This window comes from Eubalaena glacialis, chromosome 10 (genome assembly GCF_028564815.1).
Source record: "Eubalaena glacialis isolate mEubGla1 chromosome 10, mEubGla1.1.hap2.+ XY, whole genome shotgun sequence".
NCBI classification, from domain to species: Eukaryota; Metazoa; Chordata; class Mammalia; order Artiodactyla; family Balaenidae; genus Eubalaena; species Eubalaena glacialis.
The window spans coordinates 115,424,172-115,435,825 of NC_083725.1; the positions used below are offsets into that span (position 1 = coordinate 115,424,172).

An 11,654-nucleotide genomic window follows, 5' to 3' on the forward strand; every position below is an offset into this window, starting at 1 on the left:
GGCGAGCTGTGTGACATACCAGCCGTGCGACCTGGGGTGGGTTACATACTGTCCCTGAGCCAAGGCCACCTCCTGCGTAAACTGTGATGATAACACTGTGATGGTTTTTATACGGAGTCCCAGTAAATGGCAGGAATTCCAGGCATTCAGGTCACCATGAGGGGGGCCCAGTTTGATCTCAGACCACATCAGGACATGAGTGGGTACAAACTCTGCTCACTTTATTGCCAATTAAGTGAACAATTTCAGCCAGTTTTTAATTCCCATTTAGCAGTTAAGACGGGTAAAGAAAACAAGTGCCATTGATGGGCAAGGCAGACACTACTGCACTGGAGACCCCGAGAGGGGCCCGGACAGGCAAACCTCTCAATGGAGACAGGGTGATTGGATTCGGGGCCAGAGGTCGGGAGTGCACTTCATTTAACAAGCACTTACTGGGCTGCTTCAAGCACTGGGCTCCGTGCTGGGAAACTTTCAGAAGTATGACCCCTGACCTCAGGGAGCACCCAGTCTAATTGGGAAGCTGAGAAGTAAACCCACAACCATAATAAAGCACAGGCGAAGGCTATGATCAAGGCATGGGGGCGAGCAGAGAGGTCTGCAAACCCCAGAGTCAGCTCTGGGCAGGAGGAGGCGAGCAGAGGAAGGGCTCCAGGAGACAGTGCTCAGCCTGGGTTGGAGCCACTCAGCCCCAGGGATGGGGGAGTCACCCTGCAGGCACTGCCCACTGCTGGCCCAGAGGGAACGGACCTTCTAGGTGGGAGGCGAGGGCACAGCTTGTTCAGGGACCTCAAGCAGGACTGGGCTGCCTGAGAACAGAGGGAGAAGCAAGCTGGGGGGAAGGGGAGGCCAGGAGGAGGGGGAGTTTGGGCTTTTTCCTGAGGGTGACGAGCCACTGAAGGATTCTGGACTAGAGGAGACCGGGCTACCCTCAAGTCATGCGGGGAGAGGCTTGAAAGGAAGTGAAGGGAGAGGCAGGTGAGGATGTGTCACCAGAATCCAGGGAGCTAGGCGGTCAGCACCAGGCAGCCAAGCAGAAGTTCTGCGAGTGTGTGGGCTGGAATGTCACCAGCGCCACTGGCTGTGAGTTTACTTCACAGACTCAGGAAGCAAAGGAGTCAAGGCACGTGCTGCTGGGAGGCCCACACCAGCCTTGGAATCTGGGTGGAGTCCAGGTCCCCAGGCCTCCTGCTCCCCGAGGCCTCTCCCCGGCCCCCTCCGCGTGCTGGAGGTGCCTTGATAAAGAGGGGCTCAGTCTCTCGCATCAGAATCACTAGCTGGTGCTTTCAACTTGGCCTCCAATCTGGGCAGGTGGGCGGTGGTCTCACTGGGGAGCTCGTCACCCAGCCAGGCTCATCCCCGGGAGTAGGTACTCGTAGCGTTGACAGGAAAGGCACGGGCACTGTTGATGCTGAGCCCCCGGAAGAAGACCCCCAGCCCTTCCCGCCGGGCGCTGCTCACCATGCAGTCCAGCAGCCCCCGGTGCAACCTTTGCCTCAGCCCCGCCATCTGCTTCCGGGCTTGATCACGTCTAAGGGGGTGGCTGTGACCCAAGAGGTGACGCCAGCAAAGCCCCCTGCCACCAGCACTGTGCCCGAGCCTGGGGTAGAGGAACTGGGGGGGAGGGGGGTCAGACTGAGGAACGAAGCATCCTCCCGCATCCGCAGGCTCCCTCCCCATCCTCCAGGGCTCAGTCCAGCTCCCCTCCCCCACTCCTCAGTGTCCTCCACCCTCTCATGCCACTTCGCTTACTGGGGTTCTGGCCATCCGGCGTGAATTGGCGACACAGCCATTCATAGGTGACGAAATAGATTCCTAGGGTGGGGTTGTCCCGCAGCATCAGGGCCCAGGCTCCCCGGAACAGCCCCCGGGGCCCCTCGGCCTGGAAGATGGAGGCCGCGCAGTGCACGGGCCCCCGGTACTGGGGTGGGGGGCTCCCTGACTTCCCCTTGGGCTCTGTCTGGTTTTGCAACCAGACTTTGATGAGGTCAAAAGGGGCCAAGCAGTAGGCCTGTAAGGAAAGAAGCATGAAGGGCCTGGGTGGAGTTTTGGACGGGAACAGTCCCTCCCTCTGATCTTAACGGGGGGAAGGCAGTGGGCAGCCAGGGCAGCATCTTCCTTCAGAATCTCGCCCGCTCTCAGCCTCTCCCACGCGCAGTGGGGGATGGGCCAGAGCCCCCTCCCTTAGCATCAGGCCCCTGACAGCAAGGGACACTGCCCCTCCCCTTGGCCGAACTTGCTAGCATGCACGCGGTGCTTAAGAAAGGGAGTTCCCTGGCAGTCCAGTGGTTAGGACTCGGCGCTTTCACTGCAGTGGCTCAGGTTCAAAAAAAAAAAAAAAGGATTCAGTCTTTCAGTCTGTGCCCACGAAACAGCAGGGGACTGACCCCTCCCCAGGGTTAAGGAGGGCACCTCAACTTCATAGATTCCCCCTTCCCCACCTCCTGCAGGACACCTCTCAGAGGCCCCTGGGTGGAGAAGTGCCTCTCGCAAACCCCCAAGCGCTAGTGTCCCAACAGAAGGTGGGTGACAGGGTGGGATCTGCGGGTCCTTGAATTTTATCACCTGGCTGGGGCAGACAGGACACAGATTCGGGGTCATGTTGGTGCTGGGGGCGTGGAGGGAGGTTGTGGGGAGGGGCCGAGGTGTGGGTCAGGGATGCAACTAGGTCAAGATCAGCTGTGAAAGTTCAGGTGAGAACTGAGGTCCAAGCTGAGGTTAGCATATCATTTATGGACTTACGTGGTTTTTGTTTTTTTTCTTTCGTGGAAGGTACACAAGTTCAGTTCCTCAGCCCTGGAGGTGGCTGATGGCGGTGGAGGCTGGCAGTTGGCTCCGGTGATCTTTAGAGGGTGGCAGTTTGCTTATTTCCTCCCCTGCAGGAAGGGCAGGGGGTTGGGGTCCCCCATGTGAGATGGTGCCCTGATGGCACCCTCCCAGCAGAGCCTGCGGGCAGTGCTGAGCTGAGGGCTGCTCCAGGGGGGTAAGCTCCTGGGGGTGAGAAAATGGCTGGGCAGGCTACGGCCCCTCCCCTCCCCATCCTGTGCCCACAGGGGCAGTGGGGACATCAGACGTTGCTGCTCTGTACAACGGTGTCAGCCTTAGCCGAGTCAGAAGCAACTTTTGTACACAAAAGAGGTTGTCATTCCCTGCCCCGTGCTACAGAGTCTTCCTCGCCACCTCCACGTGAAAATACATTTTCCGTTCCAAGACGCTGTTAACCAGAGCCGTGCGCTTGGTGGCAAACGGGGCTCCAGCTGGTCCCTGGACCCCATCCCCATCAGTGACCCGACAGGCCCCAGTTCTGCCATCTGTTCTGCTTTCCGAGGAGCCAGAGGGGAGGAGGACGGAGGAGCTGGGCCCGGCTGAGCCTAACTCAGGCCACTTAGCCTGGGGGCTCCTTCTCTTCGTTGTTTTTGTGGGGTGCAGGTCTCAGGGCTTGGGAAATATGCAGGCATGAGCCCCACACAAGGGGCAGAAGCAAAGCCAGGGCCTTTTGGGTCTCATGAATGATTAATTCATTTAATGAGCTCCTAACTCTGTCCTTTGTCCTTGCTCTCTGCCTTGGGACGTGTACAGGAGCATCAGGGCAGGTGTCGAGTAGAGGGTGACCTAGGGCCCTGGCTGGATTGTGGGATGGAGCCGGGCGCACGCCCTCTCCCTCTGAGCTCAGGCCCCCACTTAGCTGGGGATCCCCCTGCTGCCTGGAGGCCCCTCTTCCCTCCACCCCACCCCTCGAAAGCCCAGTCCTTAAGCGCTGAGAACAAAGACCAGAACCAAATGATTAGAGTCACTTAATGATTATAACACCCTGAGCCTCTCCCAGCGAGATCTGTGGACAGGCCCCGGGTGAGGCTCACAGATGGAAGCAGACCCCTCCAGAGGTGGGCAAGCCCTGCCAGCCTCAGAGGGTGGCATCAACTGCTTCTCCATCATGTCCTCTTGGCACTGTCTCCCCCCCACCCCAGCTCTCTCTACCTTTTGCCCCCTCTGTTCTCCATGACCCTCCCCTCCAGACCTGCAGCCTGGAAGGCCACAGCTCAGCCAGTCAGGGTCATGGGGAGCAGCCAGGAGCAGGCCATTCTCCCACAGCAACTCGTGTTCCCCTCGGGAAGGCCTGGGGTCTGCAGCCGTGGGTCGCCAGAGGGGGCTGGGAGGGAAAGGAGTGAACTGGCCGTCACTGTGCCTGTGCCTGTGCCTGTGACCACGAGCGCGCGCGCTTGCCCCGTGTGCGCACGTGCCCCCATGCCTCCCCCTCACCTGCAGGAACCCCCCTGCGCAGCCGGCTAGGAAGACGTGCGTATAGCTGGGCGGCTGGGCCCGCCGCTCCTGGTGGGAGGCGGCCGTCAGTGCCAGCAGGGCGTTGCTGTAGACCCCGAACAGGACAGAGCTGACCACAGCCATGCTGGCGATGGGGAAGCTCATTCCCTTGAAGAAGCCCAGGAGCTGCAGAGAGACACGGGATGCTAGCTGGGTGGGTGCTGTGGGAGCCTCACCCTTGCCCTTTCTGGGCCTGGCAGGGCCTGCTCTGGCTGGAAAGTGCTCCTGGGCCCGGCCACGGGGAGGCGGAAGCAGGCGAAGGCTGGGGGGGGCCTCGGCTCCACTTTGGGGGCATTAAGCTACTGCTCAGCTCCCCAGGGGCCCCAGATTTGGGTCTTCTTTCTCTCTTCCATGGTCAGAGTTCTGTGGGCGGGGAGGGGAGAAGGAAGCTGGCACCGACTACCCAGAGGTCTCCTGCCCCAAAGCCCCCCAAAAAGCCAGCCACCCACCGACTCGTGGCGGTAAGTCTTGACCATACAATCAACGATGCCCCGGTATGTGGTCTGGGTCTGCAGCCGCACCTGGACAGGGAGGACAGAGCAGGTGGGCAGGCTGGGCATCCTGCCCAGCTCATCCCTCGGCCCCTCTGAGCGGGATGCCAGCAGGGCAGGAGAAGCAGGAGAGAGCCTCCGTCAGCCAGGCCCTGCTCTCTCCCTGATGTCTGGTTCAGGCGACGTCTTTCATTCCTCGGGTGCCTCCCCTAGACTCACCTTTACAGTGTGAAAGGGGTGTCCCAGGACCAAGCCCAGAGCTCCTGTGGTGACAAGTAGGTGCTATGAGTGAGGACCCTCGGGCCAGGCCGAGGAAGCAAGTTTGTACCCAGAGGGGAGCGGGATTCAGGCAGCAGGAAGCGGGGCAGGGCTTGCCTGCCAGACTCCAAAGAAACACCAGCTGCCCCTTGCACCCTTCCCCACTCCAGGCACTGGGCTAGGAAGGTGTGGGGACAGGGGACAGCGGAGAGGACCCTGGTCCTGCCTGGAGGGCGCACAGGCAGAGGGGAGGAGCCAACCCCAGACGCCCAGTGTCCTCGCCCAGACCTGACACCCGAGCATCTTGCTGACTTATCTAACTGGGGGACTCCGGGGCTCCTGCCTCGCTGCCAGCTCTGCTCCCTCCTTCTGCTGTCCAGGGCAGGGCCTTGATGCCGGACCGGCCCTCCCAGCGCTCTGCCCTGCAGCCGGCAGTGCAGAGCTGGGGGCCCTTAGAGAAGTCTATTTTTTTTTTAATTAATTTTTTTTTTAATTAATTTTTTTTTTTTTTTGGCTGTGTTGGGTCTTTGTTGCTGTGAGCGGGCTTTCTCTAGTTGCGGCGAGCGGGAGCTACTCTTCCTTGCCGTGCGCAGGCTTCTCACTGTGGTGGCTTCTCTTGTTGCGGAGCACAGGCTCTACGCGTGCGGGCTTCAGTAGTTGTGGTGCACAGGCTCAGTAGTTGTTGCTCGCAAGCTCTAGAGTGCAGGCTCAGCAGTTGTGGCGCATAGGCTGAGTTGCTCCGCGGCATGTGGGATCTTCCCGGACCAGGGCTCGAACTCGTGTCCCCTGCATTGGCAGGCGGATTCTCAACCACTGAGCCACCAGGGAGGCCCCCTTAGAGGAGTCTTACTGGCACCAGGGGAGGAGGGCCCAGCCCCCAGCGTCTCCCCACCTCCTGGTCCTGCCCTACATAGCGGACGCTGGTCCCTGAGCTTTCGGTGAGGTCACAGCCCCGGGAGGCAGGTTCAGATGTCTCTTTCTGCAGAGAGAAATGTCACCCAGACGCTGGACTGGGTCCACAGCACAGCTGGCCTCAGGGTACGTTGCCAGGTAGGGCAGAGGCCCAAAGGGGAATGCAGGACAGCAGGTGAGGTCAAAGGTGAACTTCCTTTCTGAGCCCTGGAGAGTGGCTCCGGCGGTGCAGGTGCGTCTGGGAGAGCGCTCAGCATGGCACCTGGGCACTTGGCAGGTATCCAGGTTGTTGGGGCAGCCTGGGGACTGGGCAGCAACACCCGCCCACCTGCGCCTTCCTCTCCTCTCCCCTCCAGCAACTCCCAGGAGGCTCCAGGACGGCTGGCTCTGGGTGCTCCAAGGCCACCAGGACTTTGGCTTCAGCTCCTCCTATGTCACCCACCTTCCCCAGGAAATGACCCGTAATTGGGGTTACTATGACAGAAGGAAGAAAAGTGTCTCACCAGAAATCCAGCCGGCCACAAACCTCCACGGGCATTGTCTGGCAGGCGCGGGCACTGGTGGCTCCAGCAGAGGGGACGCTGGTGAAAGTGTAATTCCACCCTCCCCCTGACCCTGTACTGATAATCTGCTACTAATGTTTAACCCTGGGTGAGGGCCCAGTGCCAAGACCAGGACGGGAAGGGAGCCAACGCAGGCGGCCTGGTGGCCTGGAGCTGTGCAGAGCTTGAAATCTCACAGGGCAGGGAGGATGGCCCACGGTGGCCGGACCCGCCTTGCCGGCCAGCAATGGCCTCGCAGTGTGACTAGGCCTGGCAGCTGGGTTCAGGCGCTGGTGGGGCCCCTCCAGGGCTGCCTCAGTTAGCCAGGGTTTAAGAAGCCAGCCCGGCCCGGCCCAAGCAAGGCCCGAGGCGGTGGGGCTTGGCCACGGGGAGGCAGGCCCAGCAGGGAGGAGTGACTCACCGGGGCCCAAAGCCGCCTTCTCCAGGGGTTGTTTACGACTGACTCCCTTGCGTGTGTCAGAAACAGCCTCCCTTGCCTTCCCCCTCCCCATGCCTCTTCCCGGGGGAAGGCTGGGGACTCGGTGTATAAAGGGTAGTGTGTCTCTCTGCCTGGGGGTGACCGGGCTATGACTTCCCACTTCTCTTCGGACAACAACCCAAACTGACAGGACAGGGACCTGAATCCCTCCCTTCCTCTCTGCTTCCTTAGACCAACTTCCTCTGTCGCCAGTTCATTAAACAAGTGCTATAGCATGAATGATTTTTTTAAAATAAATTTATTTATTTATTTATTTATTTTTGGCTGCGTTGGATCTTCGTTGCTGCGCGCGGGCTTTCCCTAGTTGCGGTGAGCGGGGGCTACTCTTCGTTGCAGTGCACGGGCTTATTGCGGTGGCTTCTCTTGTTACAGAACATGGGCTCTAGGCGCGCAGGCTTCAGTAGTTGTGGCACACAGGCTCAGTAGTTGTGGCTCATGGGCTCTAGAGCACAGGCTCAGTAGTTGTGGCGCACGGGCTTAGTTCCTCTGCGGCATGTGGGATCTTCCCGGACCAGCGCGCTCGAACCCGTGTCCCCTGCATTGGCAGGCGGATTCTTAACCACTGTGCCACCAGGGAAGTCCCAGCATGAATGATTATTCCACTCACCTTCTTGCTCTGTTATGAACTGAGTATGGTTAAATACAGTTACTCTTTGTTTTGAAAATGCTATTTTGTATCATTTAAACATTTGTTGCCACTTTGCTGTACCCCAGAAACTAACACAACATTGTAAATCAACTATACTTCAATTAAGAAAAAATTCGTTGCCTCTTTTTATAAATCAGATGATTGCTCACCTGTTGTGTTTTCCGCTAAGTGTCTGGTACTTTTACTTTTCCTACTCTGTCATCTTTCTCTGCCCCAGAAGGGGGGCAGTGTACATGGAGTGGAAGCAGCACAGGCTTTGGCCTCTTCTAAACCGGGTTCCAGCCTCAGCCGCCCCGGGCAGCCGGGTGATCTGTGGCCAGGCACACACTTTGAGGTTCTCTGCTCCCATGTCATTTGGGAGGCTTGGGAGGTCATTAAAGGGGGTTTCCAGGTGTTAGTGTTGTCGACGAAAATAATCAATACACAATCTATAACAGGAATTGAAAAGAGTTTTATTTGAGCCAAACTGAGGACTATAGCCCAGAAGACAGCCTCTCAGATAACTCTGAGGGACTGCTCCGGAGAAGCATGGTTTTCAGCACAGTTTTATGTCTTGTCAGAACAAAGAACATCAAACAAGTCAGGGATACATTCCTCATGGTTTCAAAAAAACAGATCAGCACATACACAGAGAGTCAGTATGGCCTTGGCGCCTGGGAAGTGAGACTTATCATCGAAGGAGCACCAGCATTGGCGTCCCAGGAAGAGAGGCACTTAATCTTCTATTTATTATTTATTTCTTTATTTGGCTGTGCTAGGTCTTAGTTGCAGCCTGCAGCATTTTTAGTTGCAGCATGTGAACTCTTAACTGCGGCATGCGAGATTTAGTTCCCTGACCAGGGATCGAACCCGGGCCCCCTGCATGGGGAGCGTGGAGTCTTAGCCACTGGACCACCAGGGAAGTCCCTAATCTTTATTTTTAATGTGGACATTCTTTACTTCTGGTCAATGTACCCTTTTCTCTAATAATTAAAGCAGATGTACAGTGTATGTTTGATAGGCCACAAACAGGCTGTTCTAGTTAGCATCAAATTCAAGTTAACTCAGGTATAAGCCAGCATGACTTCCCCACACCTCAATATGTGAGCATTTCTTTTGTTAGTGTCCATGTTCAGGACCACATCATCCAGGGTCATGTTCCTGACTTTCTCTGGCAACTTCACATCGATTCCTATGACGTAAGGCCCGGGAGACAGCAGTGGTGGGCATGTGGTGGCAGGGTGGGATGCACACGTGCTACCGGAACATGGGGCAGGACAAGGGGGCAGACCCGTGGATGCAGGCAAGGTGCTGACTGCAGGTTTGGCTGCAAATGCGGAGAGAATGGTGCCGTACAGACGTAACACGTTCTTCACATCAACAGCCATAAAATATTCCGTCAGATTTCTGTTCTCAGAAATGTTGGGAAGTTGGGGCCTGGGGTGGGATTGAGGAGGAGGGGGTCTTCTCTCAAGGGCACGGAGATCCAGGGCTCAGGCACCACTGCCCAGAGAAAGCTATGAAGTCCCCAAACGTGTCACCAACCCCTGGAGTTGCCTTGACCCCTCCCTTTCTCTCAAGCTCACCACCATTCCGTGAGGAAACTGCATTCATATTACCTTCCAAACAGATCCCGAATCCAACCCCTCCTCACCTCCTCCACTGCTACTGCCCTGGCCCACAGCCATCATCACCTCCACTTGGATTCCTGTCCATAGCTGGCCTCCCTGCCCCCACCCTGTCCCTCCCACCCACCCACTTCCCCTTCCAGTCTGTCCTCCACAGCACTCAGATGACACAGTTGAAACTGAAGTAGACCGTGTCTCCCCCCTGCTCCACACCCTGCAATGTCCCCATCCTGCTCAGAGTCAAAACCAAAGCCTTCCAGGGACTTCCCTGGTGGTCCAGTGGTTAAGACTCCACGCTTCCACTGCAGGGGGCATGGGTTCCATCCCCGCTTGGGGAACTAAGATCCCGCAAGCCACGCGTCACCATCAAAAAAACCCCCAAAAAACAAAAAACCAAAGCCTTCCTAGGCTCCAGGTGCCCTCGAGGTGCCACCCCTACTCTCTGACTTCCTCCGGCCACCCTGGCTTCCTTCTCCTCTTCCAACAGGCTCCCGCCCCCCGGCCTTCACACGGGCTGCTCCCTCCTCCAGTCGGCCTCCTCTTGCCTGGGCTCAGACTCACCTGCGCAGCGAGCCCGCCCTAACTGGGCTGAATGCTGCCATCTGCCCCACCTGCTCAGCATTCCAGGTGTCCCTTCCCTGGTCCAACCTTTTCTTTCACTCATCACCTTCTGACACACTATGCAATTAACTTGTTGTCTGTCTGAGCAGGGATCTCTGGCTGTTTTGTCCACTAATGTTATCTTAAAGGCTTAGAACTATGTGTGGCACAGCGTAGGCAATGAAGGAGAAATGAATGAGTGGACAAGTGAGGGAACAGCATTAGTGGGCTGCCCTGCAGCCAGCCCTGGGTCTCCAATTCTCTGTCCCCATCTCCAACGGGCCCCAAAGAATGTAAAGTCCTCCAAATACCCCCAACCTGCCCCTGCAGATCTCTTACAGCTCTTAGTTTCCCATCAAATGCCCAAGGACCAGTCCTGCTGATGCGTCTCCTCTCCCACTGCTGCCAAAGCAGAACACATCCACCCCCACCACATTCTCGCGGGTGAACAGGTTCTAGGAAGCAGGGTTCCGTCTCTGACCCCTCCCCCTGGGGCTGCCCCCAAAGCCCTTCCCGAGTACTGGTCTCTCACGGAAGCTGGGCTGTTATCCTAGTTCTGCAGCTCATTGTCTCCTGAGTGATGCTGGGCAATCCCTCTGTGGGCCTTTACTGTTTGCAAAAGTAAAGGACCACCCAGCAGATTGCTAAGTCTAAGGCCTCTTGGCTCTAAAGGCCTTCAGGCTGCCCTGTCACTTCAGAATGGGTCCCACTCTCTTCTCTAATCCCACCACACCTCCCCAGCTCAAAGGAGACCCATTGTCACTCCCCAGAGGCTGGCAGAAGGGCAGCCCCACCCCTGACTAGCTCTTCTCCAATCCTCCAGCAAGTTCCACCAGCTTGACCCTCTGTCTGCCGGAGCAGAGCTCTGATCTTGACATTCTGTAGCTCACGACCTCCAAAATGGCCTCACTGGCTGCTAAACCCACCACAGCCCTACCCCTGGTGTTCATGCCCCAACCCCCAGGTGCAACCCCACCTTCCCACCTGCTGTGCTCTGATGGCCCAGGGCTTCCCTGGTGTCCTAACCATGCTCCCACACCTCCCGCTACCTGGAATGCCTTCAGGAATCTCTTCCAGCGCCGCTCCTCGCTGGATCTGGGTTCCAGTCTCCTCACCACCACCACACGTACTGCCAGACGTCAGCTTTGTTACTGAACCTTTCTGATCCTGTTTTCTCATAAAATGGAAATATAATACTCACCTCTTAACTTAGTGTGTTATAAAGATTAAAGCACTTAGAAAAGGGTCCGGCACATTGTATATGCTCCGCAAATGGCAGCTACTAGTGTTCTCATCTCCACTCCCAAGGTCCATGAGGATGACGTGAGGAAACACACGGGAAAGTACAGTAGGTGCTCAGGAATTGAGGACGCTGCTCTTCCTGCTTGTGACATTTTATAGCTCTTAAGGCAACTCTGTCATCTTATGTAGCTTTAAACATGCATCTCTCAGGACTTCCCTGGTGGTCCAGTGGTTAAGACTCTGCGCTCCCAATGCAGGGGGCCCTTGTTCCACCCCTGGCCAAGGAACTAGATCCTGCATGCCTCACGGTGCAGCCAAATAAATAAATATTTAATTAAATAAATAAACATGCATCTCTCCTGGGCTTCTTTCTCTCTCCTCTCTCCCTCCACTCCCCAGTGAAACCCCTGAGGGCAGGGGCCACGTCTCACCCAGGTCTCCATCCTCTGCCCCAGCCCAGGCCGCACACCCAGTAAGCACTCAACACACCGAACTGTGTTCACACTTCAGTCCAGCTGGTTTAGGGAGGCCACC

The 11,654-nt window shown here is 57.1% G+C and overlaps 1 protein-coding gene across 1 annotated transcript; it reads right to left on the reverse strand.

Annotated features, from left to right (window-relative positions):
• Nucleotides 1-1,146: 1,146 nt before the first annotated feature.
• On the reverse strand, nucleotides 1,147-5,070 carry SLC25A45 (solute carrier family 25 member 45). The gene is given in 6 exon segments (XM_061203633.1): nucleotides 1,147-1,520; nucleotides 1,523-1,600; nucleotides 1,753-2,011; nucleotides 4,261-4,446; nucleotides 4,770-4,841; nucleotides 5,031-5,070. Coding segments are annotated over 5 exon segments (717 nt in total). The 5' UTR covers nucleotides 4,797-4,841; nucleotides 5,031-5,070; the 3' UTR covers nucleotides 1,147-1,353.
• Nucleotides 5,071-11,654: the final 6,584 nt, after the last annotated feature.